The sequence below is a fragment of the Nyctereutes procyonoides genome, unplaced genomic scaffold (genome assembly GCF_905146905.1).
Source record: "Nyctereutes procyonoides isolate TBG_1078 unplaced genomic scaffold, NYPRO_anot_genome, whole genome shotgun sequence".
Classification (NCBI taxonomy): Eukaryota; Metazoa; Chordata; class Mammalia; order Carnivora; family Canidae; genus Nyctereutes; species Nyctereutes procyonoides.
Genome location: NW_026575042.1, coordinates 11,641,645 through 11,662,213, shown reverse-complemented (window position 1 = coordinate 11,662,213; position 20,569 = coordinate 11,641,645). Strand labels below are relative to the sequence as shown.

Below are 20,569 nucleotides of genomic sequence, written 5' to 3'. Positions count from 1 at the left end.
GTCACCAATATCTGTGAATGGAGAGAAGATATTCATAACTGCCCATTATATTTGCATTTTGTATTGTTTGGCTATGTGCTCCAGCCTATCTGTAGGTCATTTCTTTAATTAATTAGAACACTGTTTTTCAACTTTTTTTAGAACCTGATTCCAGTCCCTCTCCTTGATAATTTCTCCTCTTACCTTAAAATTTTTTGAAAAGTAAATTTTATTTTCTATAATATTTATAAAAACCATAAACCTATAGAATAACTTCCAAAATGCCCAGTTGAGACAGGAGCTGGCAGTTAGGTGTCAGAGAAGAGAATGGTCCACAAATCAGTGGGTTATCCCTCTCTCACTGTGAGCAGGAATAGCAGTTTTCAGTTGAAAAAGCATCCTCAGGGATGCCTGGGTGGCTCAGTGTTGTGCCTTCAGCTCAGGGCATGATCCCGGGGTCCAGGATCGAGTCCCACATTGGGCTCCCTTCATGGAGCCTGATTCTCCCTCTGCCTGTGTCTCTGCCTCTGTGTGTCTCTCATGAATAAATAAATAAATAAAATCTAAAAGAAAAAGAAAGAAAAAGCATCCCTACATTTGGCCCCCAATCCTCCAGGAAGTAAACCTAATAAGTACTGCCCTGCTCCTGGCAAGGGCTGGAAGGCTCAGAACCTGAAAGCCAAGGCTAAAAAGATCCCCATGAAATCCTAAATGAGTCACGAGTGGTGCTAAATTTCCAGGCATTGCAAAACAAATGTCCTTTAAAGCTTTGTCTACACATTTTTGAATTTAGTTTGTCAATGTTCTGCAACCTCAATTCAAATATATATATATATATATGATATATCAGAACCATCCTTACCTGGCTCCTAGCCTGCCACCCATGGCCATTCTCCATCATAGCTCATGCTCACCCTACGATGCCATTCTTGGTATCTGGCTTGGAGCCACATATGCCTATTTCCTTCTGCATCTCTCTCCTGCTCCTCCCTGTGGCCCAGCAGGACAATAGTCCACCATTGTAAAAACTGTGCCTTTCGGAACACCTGGGTGGCTCAGCAGTTGAGTGTCTGCCTTCAGCTCAGGGTGTGATCCCGGGGTCACAGGATTGAGCCCCACATCCACTCCTTGCAGAGAGCTTACTTCTCCCTCTGCCTGTGTCTCTGCTTCTCTGTGACTCTCATGAATAAATAAATAAAATCTTAAAAACAAAAAACAAAAACTGTGCCTTTCCCAGTCAGCCTTCCCTTGGAGGGCAGCTAGCTCGCAGACACCCAGAACTGGCTGATTTGGCAAAGCATTTTGATGAAAGCAACATCTTTATTATTTGAGAGAGAGAGAACATGCAGAGCAAGCGAGAGAGAACATGAGTGCGGGGAGGGGCAGAGGAGAAGCAGGCTCCTCGCTGAGCAGGGAGCCCGATGCAGGCGTTGATCCCAGAACCCTGACATCATGACCTGAACCAAAGGCAGACACTTAACCCAACTGAGCCACCCAGGTGCCCTGAGGGCAGGGGGACATCTGTAAATGGCTATTCTTCCCCAGCCATACAGCAGCAACCAGCCCCTGCGTACCTAGGCCTGACACCATGCCAGTAGGTTAGACACGTGTCCCCATACTTTATGGCAGGGGACCTCAGGCTCTGAGAAGTTAGATGAATGGCCTAAGGTCACAGACTTTAGAAGTCCCCTAGGCCCCTATGGAAGAGGAAGAAAAAAAACCCATGTCCACACAAAGCTGCAAAGTATGCAAATGCCTATGGCAGCATTACTCCTGACAGCCAGAATGTGGAAACAACCCAAAGGAACCTCTCCTGGTGAATGGATAAACAAAATGTGGTACGTCTGTGCCTGTCGAGTTACACAGCTGTAGAAAGGAATGCAGGTTTGGTACACGCCGCAATGTGGAGAGGCCTGCTTAGAAGCAGCCCAACACAAAAGACCACAAGCTGTAGGATTCCTTCCTGTGCAGTATCCCATAGAAGCAAGTGAGAGAGAAAGCAGATTCGTGGAGTCCTTGGATTGGGAGTGGGAATGGGACTAGCCATGAACAGGCATGAAGGAGCTCACACGGGTAGGGCGTCCAGATGTTCTACAACTGGACTAGGGTGATGGCTAAACAACTCAGAGAATTTCCTCAAAAGCATTACACTGTTCAAAGTAGCTGAGTTTTACACTATGTAAGTTATATCCCAATATTTTAAGTTACCCAAACAACACGTAGCTACATAAACTGGAACTACACAGACTGTATTCCAAGCACTTCCCCGCTACACAGCAATGTAAAAGCCTTCGTTTGTTATCTTGATCCCCAACCGAGCCCTCCTCAGACCACAACTGTGTAGCCACAGCAATCCCTCACCTCAAAACCAGCACTAATAAAAGGCACATAAATGGACTAGTTCACCCCACAGAGACCACGTTTGCTTAGATGACTGTCAGTAAAATTAGCTCTCATGATACATTGGTAAAGAAACCAAGAGCCACCTCTCTCCAGTTTTTGAAAAGAGGGACTCTGGACTGTCTTCCCCAGGCATGACACATCCATTCTCTTTCCAAGGTAGAGTCTCATCCCTGGCATCGCTGTTCTCCTTCAACATCTATCTTCAAAATAATTTAGACTTGGCCCAACAGTGCAAGTGGATTAACTACTAAGACCCATAAGACACATGTTATTTGGGGGGACACCTAGGTGGCTCAGTGGTTGAGCGTCTGCCTTTGGCTCAGGGCATGATCCTAGAGTCCTGGGATCGAGTCCTGCATCAGGCTTCCTGCATGAAGCCTGCTTCTCCCTCTGCCTATGTCTCTGCCAGTCTGTGTCTCTCATGAATAAATAAAAAATCTTTAAAAAAAAGACATACATTATAACTATTATAACACAAAATATTTTATATATATATATATATATATATATATATATATCACAAAATAACTTATTTTGATGCAGCCCTTGAAGTGGGTATAGGAAGAGGGTGAAGACCCACCCAAAATGGCCATGGCCACAACCATAACGGACATAATTCTTACAAATGTCCCATGTCCCCTCCCACCTGGGCTATGTAGGTCCTGTGAAGGCAATGCAGTCTTATTTTGGAACCAACACATAACTGATACTCAAAAAACAATAATAATAATAAAAAGGAAGATTCTGTTTTCTCCCAGACCAGTCTTTGGAAAAAAAAGGCTCATGTCTAACTAACACCCCAGAGAGGGGTGAAAACAAGGCCCCAGTGTATATTTTGTCACCCCAAGATAAGCAAATGTCCTAGAGAATCACCTCCCCTTTCCTCCCAGCTTCCTGGGGGGTGGGAGTGGGGCAGAGAGAGAGAGAAGCCATCTAGAAATGGGCCATATCAAGTCTAGTGTGGCACAAAGAGATAATGAAGTAGGAAACTGCTAAGAAAGAAGCCGTGTTAAAAAGAAAGGCATCAACTCATAAGTAGCAGTGGTCTTAAGCCAGAAAGCAGATGGGCTGACTTCCTTACTGATTTCCAGTTAGGGCTCAACACCTGAAAACTGCCCTTTGTGCCAAAGACTGATGTGGCCACTCACATCCTGGCCATCAGCAGCTACCTCTGAGGACAGAACACAGGATCTCCTGCAGCCGTGAGCTCAGAAAACCAAAAACCCCAGAGGATTCCATACACTCTTTTCAAATGCCGCCAGCTGCCAGGAATCCGGTAAGGAATCTTGCAGTTGGGTAACAACCTCAGGAGCGTCCAGATGAGGAGAAATTACGAGATCAGGCTTCCTTGGGCACTCTCTTGAGAATGTGGTGCGAATCTGCCACAAAGGAAACGATAAGGAAGTGACCACAAAACTTGACTATCTTCGCCAGTGTTTTCCTGGTGGCTGGTGCCAACACCCTGCTGGGCACAGAGGGGGCATGATCTGCAACCCCACTCCCAGCGGCATGGAAATGTAGCCCCTGCCTGCTCTCGCCCCGAGGCAGAGGGTACCGGGACAAACAAGCAGAGCCCTCCTCTGAGAATGCCACACAGCCCAAAAGTGCTTGAGGTCAATTCTGTTTCTGCACTGTTCAAGGCCTCCGTGGCCAGAAGACACAGAGCTCAGACATGTTCTCTGCAGAGGACAGGGAGAGCCAAGCTGCCTCTCGCAGCTGCCTGGTGTGAGCAAGCTGCTTCTCCCGGAAGCCCGGTCGCCCTATGAGCACCCACTCTGTGCGTTAAAACGATTAAATGAGATGATGCCAGGAAGGGCCCTGAACTCCATCAGCTTCATGCCTGGGTGTGGTGGAAGGCAGACCCCCACGCAGGGTGACATGGGTGGAACTCTGGACAGGACAATCTAGCTGGGCCTCAGTTGCTTGGACTGCAAACGGGAATAGCATTTATTTCAAAGGCTGTTTTGAAGGTTGAAGGGTGACATTACAAAGTGCCTATCACCCTCACAAGGTGACTGGAAGAAAATAAACATCTCCTGTATTCACAGGTCTCAGAACAATCCGAGTATTAAATCCGTCCTTCAGCTGTCAACCAAAATCACTTCTTTCTTGTTTTTTGGTTTTTTAAATTCTTCTTGAAATTTTTTTTTAAAGATTTTATTTATTCACGACACATACAGAGAGAGAGAGGCAGAGACACAGGCAGAGGGAGAAGCAGGCTCCTGCAGGGAGCCTGATGCAGACTCAATCTCAGGACTTCAGGATCACGATCTGAGCCAAAGGCAGACACTGAATCACTGAGCCACCCAGAAGTCTCCAGAAGCACCTCTTTTAGATCAGTTAGCAGGGAAGAAAACCACCTAAACCAGCTCAGAATCCAGGAACAGTTATGGCCACATCCTGCAAATAATTTCATTATTCAAGAGCACTTCTCTTCCACACACACACTTGCTTCCCCTTAACTCAAGACCCAGGTGGTGTGACGGTGTCAGAGAAAAGCAAGGTCCTGCCCAGCAAGTGGCTTGCTCTGGGACACAGGACTGGCCACAGAAACCAAACCTTCCAAAGCAACCTCTATCTTGTGATCTATGCCCCAGATTTCCTTCAGGCTGGAAGCCCATCTCATGAATTTGATTTTACAAAGAAAACTGAGCATGTTGGCAATAAACTGTTTTTTTTTTTTTAGCCTACTGTCTTGAAATTATTGACAATTCACCCCTATAAGAGAGCTAAACTTTTTTTTTTAAGAATTATGTATTTATTTTAGAGAAACAGCACATGTGCAGTGGGAAGGGGGAAAGGGAGAGAGAGAGTCCCAAGCGGACTCCACACTGAATACTGAGCCTGATGCAGGGCTCAGTCTCAGGACTCTGAGATGATGACCTGAGCTGAAAACAAGAGTCAGCTGCTTAACTGACTGAGCCTCCTAGGCACCCCACGACAGCTAAACATTTTACTGGAGAAAGGAAGGAGGTAGTAGGGTGGGAAAAAACAAGAGAAGAGAATGTAATCCTAAGATGGCAAATACAGAGCAGTGCCCACTTGAATATGATCATAAAGTAGGGATATTGTGTTAGGGGATGTCAACAAAAAGAAGTCACCTCCAGTTGACCTGTGAACTGGACTCCGGCATTTGGAGGCTCCCCTTCCCTGTCCTTGGAATGTGAGTTCAGCTTGCCTTTCCTGCTCCCAGAGGCAGCTCCAGGGACTCGGCCTTGAGAAGATAATGTGGTGTTGAGAACACCTGCATGGTATGCGTGACTGAACCCAGTTAAAGCCTCTATCTCAACTTCTAAGGTTTGGCAGGTGGGTGCCGAGATCCACTCTCTTGTTGCCACCCAAGATAAGCCTTGTATGAAAGTTCTCTTTGCTTATTAAACATGTCACCTACCAATCTGGAGTGGCCTGCCCTCTTCATCAATCCCTACCCACGGAGTATAGGGGCGGGTTTCAGATTACACCGGGAACCTCCACAGGGAGTTGCAAACCAACACCCATGGTTATCTATGAGATGTGGACCAGCACAGGACAATGTACATTGGAATCAGCTGGAGGGCGTGTTAAGACCCAGTCTGTTAGGCTCCACCCCAGGGTGTCTGGCTCAGCAGGTCTGAGGACAGGGCCTGAGAATGTGTATTTCTGACACAATCCTGGGCAATGCTGATGCTCCTGGGAAGGGACCCCACTTTGAGAACTGTTAGCATAATGGTTAAGAGCAGAGGGCCCTTGAGCCATTCTACTCAGGATGAAATCACTTACTAGCTCTGTGACTCTGGACAAGGTCACTTAAGCTTTCTCTTATAAACCTATAAAGTGGAAAATTATAATAGCACTTAACCTCATTTGGTTGTTTTAAGGATTAAATGCACAAATTCACATAAAGTACCTAGAATGGTGCCTGGCACACACAGTAAGTACACAATAAACACTGGATCTCATCATCATCATCTGGCTCACCGTTTTTTTTTTTTCCTTAAAGTTAAAAATACGGATATAGGAACTATTTGAAATACAATTTTTTTTCTTCTGACTAAGCTATAAGACACTGCTCCAGAATCTTGTGTAGCCTTTAATTTAGAATCATATGGTTCAATGACTGGTTTCTCAAATCATCTTACTAATAAGCTCTATGGCAACTGCCCATCTCACACTTTCATATGCACGGGAATCTCCGGAAGATCTTGTTAAAAGGTGGGCTGTGACTCCATAGGCCTGGGGCCTGAGAGTTTGCAGCACTAACCAGTTCCCAGGTGATGTGGGCACATGGGCTACATGCTGGGTTGCACAGTCATAAGGAACATTAGCTGATCCAGGTAAACCCAGGCTGGTCCTGGCTCCACAGGAGCACATGGATACCTTTCTCCTGAGCATTTCCAGGAACCTGACTAATGCATAGTCTCTCTCCATCGGCCAGCCACACCTCCTTTTACCCCCACTAGCTCCTTTGCAAAAGGACCAGGTGAAGCACCAGGACTCAGCATGGAGTCCCCTGGCTCTCTTCTGGCTGTTCCCTTTCCCTGCTTTCTCCAGTGCAATGTTTTTAACTTCCTGTAGGTAAAACGTTAATATTATCAGAATAGAAACCTCAAAAGAAAAACACTTTTGGTATACAGCTGATTATAAATAATTTTTAAAATAAAAGTTGAGACATGAAAATAAATTGTCACAGAGCAGAATTTTGAGAAGGTATTCAGATTGTTTTTACCCGAGACCTAAAGAACACACATGCAGTCACTGCTTAAACATCAAGTTGTACCCCCAAAATCCCTTGCTCTGGGCTGTGAGTGAAAGCCACATTAGCCCAACTAGGAAACTCACACCAAGCTTTTGGGCCTATCATTAACACCCTCCGACTTGTCCAAAAACAGCATCCCTCTGATAGAACCCAATGGTGGGTACTCAGGTGATTTCAACATCAGCCCTTATACTTTTATATTTGAAATAATCCTAGGGGCAACTGGGTGGCTCAGTGGGTTAAGCATCCAACTCTTGATCTCAGCTTAGGTCTTGATCACGGGATTGAGTTCAGGCCCCACAGTGAGCTCTATGCTGGGGATGGAGCCTTCTTTTTAAAAAAAAAAAAAAAAAAGAATAACCACTTTGGGGCACCTGGGTGCCTCAGGCAGTTAAGCATCCAACTCTTGATTTTGGCTTGGGTCATGATCCTGGCATCAAGTTCCACACTGGACTCCATTCCCAGCAAGAAGTCTGCTTCAGATTCTCTCTGCCCCTTCCCACACCAACCCCCTGCCTTGCACACGCTCACTCGTTCTCTCTCAAATAAATAATCCTTAGGGATGCCTGGGTGGCTCAATGAGTGTCTGCCTTTGGCTCAGGGTGTGATCCTGGAGTCCTGGGATCGAGTCTCACATCAGGCTCCTCCTGGGGAGCCTGCTTCTCCCTCTACCTGTGTCTCTGCCTCCCTCTGTGTATCTCTCATGAATAAATAAAATCTTTTTTAAAAATTCTTAAAAAATCCTAAGTTTAAAACAAAATCCCTATTTCAAATATGATTTTTAAAAAAATAAATGCCAGCACAAAAACACACTTCATTTAATAATGACTCAGTCTCTTGCCCACTAATTTACCCAAACCCATTCAGTCACAATAAAACAACTAAACTTCTTAAAGCAGAGTACTGGAATGCCAGAAAGGGGAAAAAACAAACAAACAAAAATCCCAGACAACTACAGATATTTGCAATAATGTGTATGAATTGGTTAAGCCACAGGAGCCAGACAAAATAATGCACATTATTTGATTCCATCTACATAGAACAAGAACAAAGGAGCAAACAAATCTAAGGTGACAGAAGCCAGGACAATGATCTCCCTCCTGGGGTGCAAGGGGACTTCTCAGGGCACTGGACATGCTGCATGTAGTTTTACGTGGGGGTCATTATTCAAGCCATTCACCATGGAAGATCTGTGTAGTTGAAGTTATACCTCAATAGGAAAATAAAAGAGTGCTGTGAGATGAGTAAAACAGCCAGGCCTACTTAGACACTAACAAGTAAAGGGTTAGATTTGAACAAAGTACAGAATTTACCCTCTTCCAAGAGGTCCAGGCTTTCATGCCGCTCACGGGTGGGCTTCCTCTCTTCATCCTGGTAGTCATATTCAAAATACCCTTCTTCCCTTCCCACATCGCTCAGGGACATTGCTGAAGTCACCCCAAAGCCCAAACATTGCCCTAAGGGGTGGTTCTTGGGGTAGCTCCCAGCTGTCTGCCCAGAGGAGCCATGGGAACCAGAGCTCCTGGGGTACACGCTGGGCCCTGGACGGGGCAGAGGACATTCCCTGGCTGAGCTGGAGTGGAGGGTGTGCACAGGGCCATCGGCCCAGCGTCACCCACGACAGACCCGGAAGGGGGTGGCTCCCAGAAGCCAGGGGAGGGCCAGGGTGGGGCGTGGCAGGAGAAGCACCTGCCAGAATGGGAATGCCCTGCCTGCCCCAGCGTGACCTTGCCAGGTGCTGTCGACTCAGACAGGAGGCAGGCAGGCAGGTGTAGGACTTCAGGTAAGCTCTCCACCTCCAGAGTCTTCTCCCTACTTTTCCTCCCCCCAGAAGCAACGAGGAATGGTAGCTTCCTGGAAGTTTCATAGCAACTGCACAGGGCAATACCAAACAAGCCTTAAGCAGGTACACCTGTCTAAAGGTAGGACTCCAGCAGAGGAGCTGCCCTGGTGAATCATTGCCCAATGCCTCGGATGAGAGAATTTTGGTGTGTGTTCTGAGACCAATCTGACTTTTTTTTTTTTTTTAAGATTTTATTTATTTATTTTGAGAGAGAGAGAGCATGAGCAAGGGCCATAGGGGCAGAGGGAGAGAGAAGCAGACTCTCCGCTGAGCAGGAAGCCAGACATGGGGCTCGAGCCCAGGACCTTGGGATCATGACCTGAGCTGAAGGCAGACACTTAACTGACCGAGCCACCCAGGCGCCCCTGAGACCAATCTGAGTAAACAGCCTGCCACAGTGCTAAACAGGGAAGAGAGTGATCATTCTGATTACTAGCAGAAGGGAAAAAAAAAAAAAAAAGGCAGCAACCACTACCTGTTTTAAGTTTAATTCAGTCTTTCTTTGGTAATACATTGCATTTGCTCTTTTTAAATCTGCATTTTATAACCCCCACTCTCCTCCTAAATCTGTGTTGTATACAGTCAGATTTATAAATTCTAATTGCTAGGATAAGGAGGAAAAATTCTAAAGCCTAAGAGTTTACACTGTTGCCTGGAAGAAGAATCCATGGTTTAATTGCGTATCTCAATACCAATTCCTCCGTAGTGTTTGATTTTTGCCTTTAAAAGTGAAAATGGCAGGTTCTTCCATCAAACCCACTGGAAGGTGGCCCCGAGTGCTGGCAGCTAAGAGCTGCAGCACATTCCGCAATGTCTGTGCTTCAGCTGCTTCCCAGCTACACGGTGGCAGGTCTCCCAGTTCCTAAGAGCCACACCAGGAGACCTATTCCACCTCTCTGCTGATTTGCCTCCCCTAAGTAACCAAGAGGGAGGCTTTGCACAGAGGCAAGACCATCATACAGAAGTCTCTGCCCAGGTTCAGGTGATAGTTCTTATTCATCTTTGGATCCTTAGGGCTGAGGATCCTGTTTTGAGAGCTAAAAATGTCTGCTACCGTGAATTGCTACCTCCATAAGAATGTAAGATCATATGAATGCCTCAAATAGAAAACCAGAACAGAGTAAAAATGCTATTTAAAAATAAAACCCTAGAGACATATGCATTGTCTGGTTAATATTTTGGAACCTGAAAAATGATTATTACATTTTACAACGTTAAAGATGGGTTCTTTATAAAAAGGAGGCTTAGCAGAATTCAGTGGCAGAGGGTTTAAAATCACATTTTGAAAATCTGCATAAGTTTTAAATACAATGTTTATGAGGACACACACTTGGGGAAAAATGCCATTTAATCACAATAAATGGGATCAAATTAGACTTAATTCAATTCAAATGACCATAAGTCTGAAGCCCTGGCAAGGGAATGAGGGAGGGCGGGAGGATCTCCACCTTGTGCATTATTCATTCAGCAAATATCAGACTGACTCTAAGATGTGTAGGATACTGTACTCGGCCACGGCGTGTACAAATGAAAACAAAAGCTGATTTCATGTATTTGAGAATACTCTCAAGTGATGACTCATAACCAAGTTGTTTATACTCAGCTTTTAACTCGAATCTAGGCTATCCTTAACAAATGATGTCCAAGTCTGTATATATTATATAATAAACATTTAGGACATGGCATTTTGAACACCAAACCATCCTACACTCTTCATGGCACCCCATATTTCTGGGTTTAGTCCTTCAGGATATTCCCTGCCTCCTACTCCAAATCTCTCCTTTGTGCCCTCTCCCAGGGATGTTAAGGAATTCTCAAACCTTATCCACACGTGCATTCATTTCAAGGTTAAAGGCAGAGACAGGCCAAAAAACAGCTTCTCTGACAGAGCAATTTCTTCAAAAGCCAGAGCCAAGAAAGCCCAGGAATCCCTGTGCCAAGTGAGAGATCCTGGACCTCTGGACGTGAAGCCCTTGAGAAGGAGCTTGGCCCCAGGAAGAGCCAAGTAGCAAGGGTGTGTGCTGTCCTAGAGGCAAGGACCAGACACTGGGGCTCGGGCAGGGGGGCAGAGACTGAGTTCTGGACCATCCCTAGAAACACTGCACAGGAAGACCATAAGTGGAAGGTGTCACCTCTTGCAGGGCGGAAGGGCATCCTTCCTGTGTGTCCCTCTCCAGATCTACTCAATATACCATCAGAGAAGTCACTGCCCCAATTTCTAGCAAAAGGAAAAAAAGCTCTACCATGCACTGTCCCAAGAGTGGCCAAAATCCACTGGGGTTATTTACATTCAATTTTAAATTAATTAAAATTAAATAAAATCCAGGGTACCTGGGTGGCTCAATTAGTTAAGTGCCTGCTTTCAGCTCAGGTCATGATCCCAGAGTCCTGGGATGGAGCCCCAAGTTGGGCTCCCTGCTCAGCAGGGAGTCTGCTTCTCCCTCTGCTCCTCCCCTTCTGCTTGTGCTCTCTTTCTCGCTCTCTCTTGCTGTATCTCAAATAAATAAAATCCTTAAAAAATAATAAATTATAATTAAATAAAATCCAAAATTCAGTCATGTTCACCACATTTCCAGTGCTCCAGAGCCAGATGTGGCTATTGGCTACCATACTGGACAGCACAGCACAGCTCAGAGTGTTGCCACTGTCAAAAGTCCCACTGGACTGCAGCCCTCCAGAGGGTACCTCCCCATTTTAAGATGTGAGCTGTACACTTCCTGACCTCCATGGTCTGTGCCTTATCTGCCGCCCCTTGCTGCACCTGACCCCACTGCACCCTCCTGCCACCATTGTCGTTCTGCCCTCTTCTCCCAGTGCCATCCACTGTACAGACTTCTCCCAGTGCTTCAAGCACCTCCCCTCCTTCCACTTCTTGGTTCCATTGGAGCAGAGCACCCATTTCTGAAGGTCAGGTTCCAAAGACCTGCTTCTACAATTTAAAAAAAAGGAGGGGGGGGGACATTATGCTCCAAAACCCGGGCTCTGGGCTTGCATCTCCACCTGAGAGAGGGCATTACTGCTACTTTACCAAAGCCACTTACAGAACTGACAATTACATTATGCATTTATAATTAATTCCTCTTTTTTTTTAAGATTTTATTTGAGAGAGCGCATGCACTCATAAATGAGCAGGGGGAGGGGGAGAGGTAGGGCAGAGGGAGAAGCAGACTCGCCACTAAACAGGGTTCCCTATTCGGGACTCAATTCTAGGCCCCCGGGATCATGACCTGAGCCGAAGGCAGACACTTAACCTACTGAGCCGCCCAGGCGCCCCACTTATTTTTTTTTAAAGTCACTTTTATAGCCATTCAGAAGGGCACTGCGTCTGGAAAGGGAAAAGCCATCTGCCCCTTTTGAAGGTGCATCCCCCAATAAACACCAAGTGAACAAATGACAGCCTGTTTGAGTTGTTTGACACGAAGTGCAGGAACATTAGAAAATCATCTCGAAAACCTAGGAGCAGCCTTTCAACTAGTGTTTCAAATACCTCCAGCAAAATTTTACTCCCAAATTAGCCAAGCCTCACCTTGGGGTGCCATTTTAGGGGTCCCTGCAATCAAGCGAGTAACAGTACCTGACTTTTCACTGTGGAGTAAGAAGCCCAAGGAACAAGTTCATCAGCCGTCTACTAGAGCATTCCCAGGGGAAGATCAATATTAGCATGAGCAAGACCATCCCCCCACCAGACATTCACATCTACAATGCTGTACTGCGGGCAATGAGGGTGCCAGGTTACAAAAGAAACTGTAGCAAAAAACAGGTAGTAGTAAAGATACTACTATATCTTGTTCAAAATGCCACTTGTCTTCTAAAAAGGATTTTTTAAAATATTTTATTTATTTATTCATAGAGACAGAGAGAGAGAGGCAGAGACACAGGCAGAGGGAGAAGCAGGCTCCATCCAGGGAGCCCGATGTGGGACTCCATCCAGGGTCTCCAGGATCACGCCCTGGGCTGCAGGCGGCGCTAAACCGCTGCGCCACCGGGGCTGCCCCTAAAAAGAATTTTTAAAAACAATTTACCAACTAGACTATCTCTGAGACAATAAAATTAAGCACTGGCCTAGCACATCACCATTTACGAAAAGTTTTTACAGCTGACCTTGAACAACTGGGTTTGAACTTCGATAAATACATTACTGTGAACACGTTTTTCTCTTCCTTAGGAGCTTAATAACATTTTCTTTCCTCTAGCTTACTTTATTCTAAGAATACTATATAAGAATACTACATATTATACTATACTTACTATAATACTATACTAAGAAAAATACATACAACATACAAAACGTGTTAATCAACTGTTTATGTTCTTGTCAAGGCTTTGGTTGACGACAGTAGGCTATTAGTAGTTAAGTGGTGAGGGAGTCAAAGGTTCCACATAACTTTGCATCGTGTGTGTGTGTGGGGGGGGGGTGGTACCCCAAACTCCCATGTTGTTCAAGGGTCAACTGTACTTTATATTCCTTACACTCTTCACTATGCCTCTTGTCAGTGTGGCTATCCCCATTTTCCAGATGGGGCATCTGACTTGACAGAGGCTCACAGACATCCCAGGATGTGCCCAAACCACAGAGCCATGCAGAGTGAAAAGTGGGCCTCAGAAACTCCAAGCCAGCGCACTTTCTGGCGATATATGTACTTCTAGAGTCATTATAGAAGGACATGCTTTTTCTTTAGCTTAAAGACATACACTTGACCCCAAGTCTCTTTAAATATTAAAAAGGCCTCAGTTTTTAAAAGCATACTTTAAAAAAAAGTCATCAGCATAGCCAAGAAGGAACATGAAATTCTTTAACAGACCTAAAGAATGATTTTCCAGACCCCTGTTCCTGGGGCTGGTCTCCACTGACACTGGCACAGTTTCTCAAACACACCTGATGTAAAGAATCACCTAAAGTATGTGCTAAAAATTCAGATTTCTCAGGACCTCTCTGGGTCTGGAGTAAAGCTGAGAATCTTTTTAAACAACTGGGTGATTTTCACAATCCACCAGGCTTTAGAGGCAGGACACATCCAATGTAGGCAGCCATGACTCCATCTGACACCATAGTTTAAACAGGAGGCACTGGTTTATCTGCACAAATTCTGCAAAGGCCATTCTACATGTGTCGAGAGCTGGCTGTTTCAAATCTCTAAAAATTACTTGAAGGTAATGGGCAACTATCCCCCCTCCAGTTTCTTATTATTCTAAGTCCCTGCCCCATGCCCCTTGTTACACCCTCTGGGGGTCTTACTGTTGTTGTTTGGGGGGGTGGGAAAGATAGTAAGATTCCATAACTACCACTGATAAAAGGGAAGGATCCGGTCATTCAACACGGAATGAAGCTCTCCCACACCTCCAGAGATAAAAGAAAACAGCAGCTATTTTTTTATTCCAGTTTTAAAAGAGGGATCCTCATTGTCCTGCCATCTATATTCCCACCATACGTGTATTACTTTTCAGTGCTAACCCTGCAACTGAAGCGTGAGTCACTAACTCGGACATAAATGATGATTTTGCATCTTTTTCAAAGCATTGGACTCATCTTTTGTTATTAGCATAGAAAGTTCCCTAGAAGTTTCCCTCATTAAAGATTCAAATGCCAAATGATAAGAGAGACAAAGCAGTGCTGTGTGTCTACTACCTGGCCACCTCACCGGGTTGGTCGGGTCTGGGAGATGAAAGGGCTATTTCATTTGCAATTTTAAAGACGCACGTATAAACAAAGGCAAACTGCATTTCCAGACTAACTTAGAGGCCAGGTAAGAACTCAACTGGTCAGAAATGAGCAAGCGAGTTAACTACAAAATTAGCATTTACTTGAAATCCCAATCCCCTGGGTTTCCTAAACTAGATGATTTCTGGGTTTCTGTCCCTTTTATTCTGTTTCACTATTTTTAAAACCTGGATTATGAAAACGCCAGTTGTCCCAGTAAAGTCTGTCCCAATAGCCTTTCCCCTTCATCCAAATTGGAATGGAGGGTCATGGCAAGTATTTCGCTCAACATACAGACAGTAACTGCAATCAACACTGATTTACCCTTGGATAGAGAAGTCGCTTCTCCTTCCATTTTCCTTTCCGTTGGAAGAAGAGAGATCTGGCTGCCTCCAGGCCAAAAGACTCAACTGAGAAATGGCTGGGTAAGAAAGTCCATCTGACAGACATCCAGATAAGAGTCAGCCAGCCTCCTCTCACCCCTCAGACTGCCTATCACAAGCCACTGGCTTTATCCCCAAGGACGAGGGTATAAAGAGGGCTGGATGGTGTAGCAATTGGGTCAAGATAGTAAGAAACCTTCCTCCCCCACTTCTAGGAGGGATCCGTGGGAGCCACAGCCACACCCAACCCATCCACAGCCTGGGACAGGCTCTGTGCTGAAACTAATCCTCCCCATTCCAGTGATCCACCAAGGAGGTCCATACTCCAAAAAGTTAGGGAGGGCTCAGTGAGTCACTATCACCACGGAAACTCTTAAGAGTTCAGTGACAGTTCTGAAAAGAAGCATCCCTATCATTGCCTCTTGGAGTGGGGTAACAGGACAGGAACTGGCTTCAAAACAACGTATCCAAACAAAGAGAAGGATTCAGTCACCTTTTCCCCTGAAGACGCTTGGAGCTGCCCACCACCACCATTACTCAGGATATTTTAAAATGCACAGGGGCTCCACATGACACCATCTTCACCTAAGGCTGGGGGGGCAGTGGGACTCACCAGGGGAAGTTTCTCAGCACGTTTACATACCCATTCACCCTCTCCAAGAAAGTCTCTTGGTCCCTCCCCTGTAGCCCTGGGTCAAGACAGAAATAAAAAAAAAAAGACAGAAATCAGCAGATAAGAGACAATTATGTAGTTCTTCAGCTTACTAACGAGGCCAGCTCCCAGCCTGCTACATCATTCAGGTTAATCAAATGTGGTCATGGTTAGGGCAGTCTGAAACTCCCGATTCAATTAAAAAACAGTTACCTTACCTATTAGTGGTTCGTGTGGGGCTGGGAACATACCATCATCAGGGAAGAGACCCTCAAACTGTACATATTAATTGTATTCTTTTCATGTATGTGTGTGTAAGAGACATGTGATTTGAGGGTTATTTTGAAGAAGAAATTAAAGATGACAGATTAACTGTGTCATACAGGATTCTGATGCCCAACACCACAGGAAGCCCTCTCCCGTGGCCTGAGAATGCACCTCGGTGCTATTGCCATGTACCTGAAACCTCCCGAGACCTGTCCAGCCCAGTCTCCTATGGAATGTGCCACACCCTCCCTGCACAAACTGAGCGGGTGACCGAAGGAGACAGTGTCTCCTTGCCCCTCCCAACATCTCCCCACCCCCATCTCTGTGGGATCCCACAGGCAAAATTCATTTGAATTGCCTGCTGGGTGGGAAGCTGCTTCTGCATTTTCTCCAGCCTTCCCACATCTCCCCCCACCCCCACCCCCACCCCACCACGTCTGGGTTCAGGGAAGGGAGGATTTTTCCAGGCCTGCTGCCAACAGTTCTGAATATACTATTCCCCAACCCCGCCAATAGCACAGAGGTCACTGAACACATCTCCCCCTTGCACACACACACGCATCAACACCACGCTCACGCCTCACCCCAGAGAGAATTCGATCCAAGAGAAGTATGATGCTCATAAGCCCTGCATACCAATACCGTCAGCCCTTCTGAGCAAAGACCGACTAACCGCAGAGGAGTATCCATGACCCTGCCCACCTGCCATCTCCTCCACCGTGCCTTCAAACCTGTCAGAGCCATGCATGCCTGCGGCAGTGTGGGTTCCAGTGCCCCCACCTCCTGCCCGTGTCCCCACGAAAGGTTTCAGGACCACCACCCCACCCCGGAGGGAGACAATGTCCCTCCACATTCCTGCTCTGTTTTGCAGGGAGCCATAATTACCGTCCGAGCATTCTTCATAATACCAGTCTAGTTCATAATAATCCGCTTCAATAAATTTCTGCATAGTCAGTATTCTTGCAGAGGAAAGAACGGACTTCACAGCGCCATCAACATCAAGTAAAACACTGCCATGCCTCCCTGCCCTTCCAGAACACTGGGCAGAAGAGCATCCCGAAACACACCGGAATTAAGCTGTGCATTCTTAATGACAGTCTGCAGCCCAAACAGAAAAGAGGCAGTGAAAAGAAGAATTCTGGTGGGGCGAGGACGGGAAGAGCAGAAAGGGAGGCAATTTGCAGAGCTCTCGGAGCCCCCAACAGCCCTGCTAATAAAGCGGCAGTGGCCAGCAGCCCTGAATGGGAGTATCCGGAATTGTCCTATCCAGACGCGAGGAGGGTGACGTCAGGGACACACACCACCACCCAGAGGTCTCACTCGAGCCTCGCCTCCTGCTTGCTGCTCATCTTTCAATCTAACAGTTGCCATAGAAACTGGCCATCTCTGAAAAATGATGCAGAGATGGAGGCAATGTCTTCCAAGAATGCTGGGAGCAGGGGCTGAGAGGTGCCACCCAGGGAGAAAGGAGGGTGCGGGCCAGGGGGCCTCGCTACCATGGTCACTTCCAACAAACATAAGGACAAGAATATCTGCTCGTTTCTGGGCCACTCACTGCTCAGTCTGCTTTTGAAAAATGCCCACCTTCTAAAATCTGCAACCATTACTTTTAGTTTTCTCTCACCAATCTGATTTAACACATTAAACATCTTTTCTGAAAATCTGACCACCACCTCAAGGAAACGCAAATTATTTAGAAAATGGAAATGTTTTTCACTGAGATGCAGTTCTGCTCACTGTTCATGCCTTTGCTCAAACTTCTGAAAAAACAGCCTACAACATACCAACAGGGGAGGATGCCATGACAAAGGGGCCCAAGCAATGCGATATACTGTTTCTTGGCCACTTACACGTGTGATCAAAGTACAAACAGCAGAACAAAACAGCCCACCTGCAAGATAGTAGCTGCCTCTAGGTTAGGAGGGAAAGGGAGCTTTGCAACTGTCCTAAATGCGTCTGTAATGTGTTATTTCCTAAGGGGGAAAAAAAACGGAGTTAACGTTTACTAGGGTTTTTTTTAAAAAAAGATTTTATTTATTCATGAGAGACACAGAGAGAGAGAGAGAAGGAGAGAGAGGCAGAGATACAGGCAGAGGGAGAAGCAGGCTCCAAGCAGGGAGCCCAATGTGGGACTCAATCCCAGGACTCCAGGATCACGCCCTGGGCTGAAAGCAGATGCTAAACCGCTGAGCCACCCAGGCTTCTCGACATTTACTATTTCTAAGTGTTTGACATGTTTTAAATATTTCATTCAAGTGAGTACAGGATAATTAGATTTTGGATGTACTATAGGGTAACTCCATCCTCTAAAGCAGGATTTCTCAACTTCAGCACAACTGCTGACATTTAAGGTCAGATCATTCTTTGCTGTGGGTGGGCTGTCCTGGGCATAGCAGGGTGTTTAGCAGCACTGTTGGCATCTAAGTGGGTAGCACTATCCTCTCCTTGTCAATACAAAAACCAAAAAATGTCTCCATACACTGCCAAATGTCCTCTGGGGGCAAAAATCTCCCTCCAAAACCAATGCCCTTAAACAAAACTACCTATGGAACCTCACCAGCCTGTTGGCCGAATACCATAACTAATCTGCGGATGTCAACAGCAGCAGCGTGGGCTTTGTTCGTTTTTTCTCTTAATTTTCTACTCAAGACCATGTAATTTATGAATGAGTAATAGTAAAGGGGTCTCTTTTCCACTATGAGAGGGCATGCTTCTTTCCTGCTACAATGACTGAACAGGGATAATTTCCCTTTATTCTTCCAATTGCATATGATGCCTCAGTTAACAAACGTGGAGACACATCGCTTGAGGGCAGGGCTTCCGGGAGTTAATGTGCATGTGAATCACCCAGAGCTCTTGCTAAAATGTAGATTCTGCTGCGGCAGGTCTGTGGCAGGCCCAAGATTCTGCATTACTAACAAGCTCTCACGTGATGGCAATGCTTCTGGTCCCCAGATCACATTTCGAATGGTGAGGTATTTCAACAGGATGGATAAATTGGGGTGGGTAATATAGTGTGTGTGTGTGTATCTCTCTCTCTGCATTTGAGTAAAAAAAAAAATTTAAGAAAACTATATGTTTGTGTACATATATACATACACACACAATTACAAACCCTATATATAGACTCTTGGGCAGAATCTGTACCATGTATAAATCTATCTCAGCCTTTCTAAATCATGAGAAGCAGATGAGCCTTTTAATATTGTGTTCTGAGGTCCCCAGAGCTGGCTTCCTGTCCCTTGTGTAGGTTCCAGATACTTTTCCCAGCTCCAGGTACATCCCCTCCCCAGGGCCCTATGCTTTTACCAGGTCATGCTTGTACACGAGCATGAGATGCTACAAGCAGATCTTCCCACTTGCCAGGTGGCCAACTGAGCTCGCTTGGCCCAGCCTGCACATGGTGAGGGCATGTCCTACCCCGTGTGGAAAGCGGGGTTCCTGCCTCTTTAGCAACATCAAATAGAGGAACCTCCTTGAGTCTCAGAAGAGTAAAGGAAAGTTAAAGGCAGCTGGTGATGAATCTTGGCTTGAGCCATAAGCAAGCTTTTGGGAAAGTTTGGAAAATGTACGGTGCTAGGAAATGGGACTGTCCCTAGTCAGGCCGTTCCCCAGCTGTCACCTATACCCCGGAGGACCTGCCCCCCCCTCACCACCCAATTCCAAATTCTTCCTGGTCCAAGTAGGGAGCAGACCCCCATCATCTCCCTCCCTTAGTTTAATCCCTGACCTTCCCTCTTCCTGACCCCAACTTAGATACACATTTAAGATTTTCTAGGACATTTGCCTATTTAAAGTCAGCAGCCAATGATTTTCATTCCAGCTCTACCTGTCCTCATTATCTGAACATCCCTCACCCTTTGGTCCTCTACCAAGTCTCTCTCCTATAAGGACAGCAGTTCTCTGCAGCCCCATGGCACCCCCCCCCCCCCGGACCTCCCACATGTCATTCCTCACGAGACATGAGCAGAGGCTAGTGCCTCAAGGTTTTCTGAGGTTTTGTTTAACGTTTTTTAAGGTGTTTCTAATTAGAAAGATGGCCCTAGGCCGCCAGTCAACAATGAACAGATTCCTCAAATATCAGCACGCTCACCAGGTTCAACCCACTAGGGCTGGGGAAAAGGTTCAAGGTCCAATATGAATTTGCAAAATGAGGGTTAATGAACAAACGGGAAATGCAAATTCTGTAAAGTGTCACAGAAAGTCAAATGTGGGTAGAAACCCTTTAAACAAAGGCATGACACATTTACCTTCCAGTGCTATGAATTTTTAAACATACTTTATTATAACACATCATCATAAAAGCAAAAAATAATGGATGGATGGATAGATGGACACACAGACAACAGATTAATAGCGGCAGTTTAATTTTTTTTAAAAAATGTTTTACTTATTTATTCATGAGAGACACAGAGGCAGAGACACAGGCAGAGGAAGAAGCAGGCTCCATGCAGGGAGCCCAACGCGGGACTGATCCCAAGACCCTGAGATCAGAACCTGAGCTGAAGGCAGAGGCTCAACCACTGGGCCCCTCAGGCATTCTGTAGGCAGTTCAATGTCATAGTTAAGAGCTTGAGCTTTTGGAGTAAGATGGCCTGAGGTTTAGTCC

At 45.9% G+C, this 20,569-nt stretch overlaps 1 protein-coding gene across 8 annotated transcripts in view; it reads right to left on the bottom strand.

The window, feature by feature from the left end:
* TRAK1 (trafficking kinesin protein 1) overlaps nucleotides 1-20,569 on the bottom strand; it is a 120,559-nt gene that overhangs the window by 50,796 nt on the left and 49,194 nt on the right. For 2 of the 8 annotated variants that reach the window (XM_055321768.1, XM_055321771.1), the window contains exon 1: nucleotides 8,431-8,717. The exons of the other annotated variants lie outside the window; for them this stretch is intronic. In XM_055321768.1, coding sequence (XP_055177743.1) covers nucleotides 8,431-8,542 — 112 coding nt within the window. In that variant the 5' untranslated portion in view covers nucleotides 8,543-8,717. Of the gene's footprint in view, nucleotides 1-8,430; nucleotides 8,718-20,569 lie in introns of those variants that run through there. 8 annotated transcript variants of the gene reach the window in all.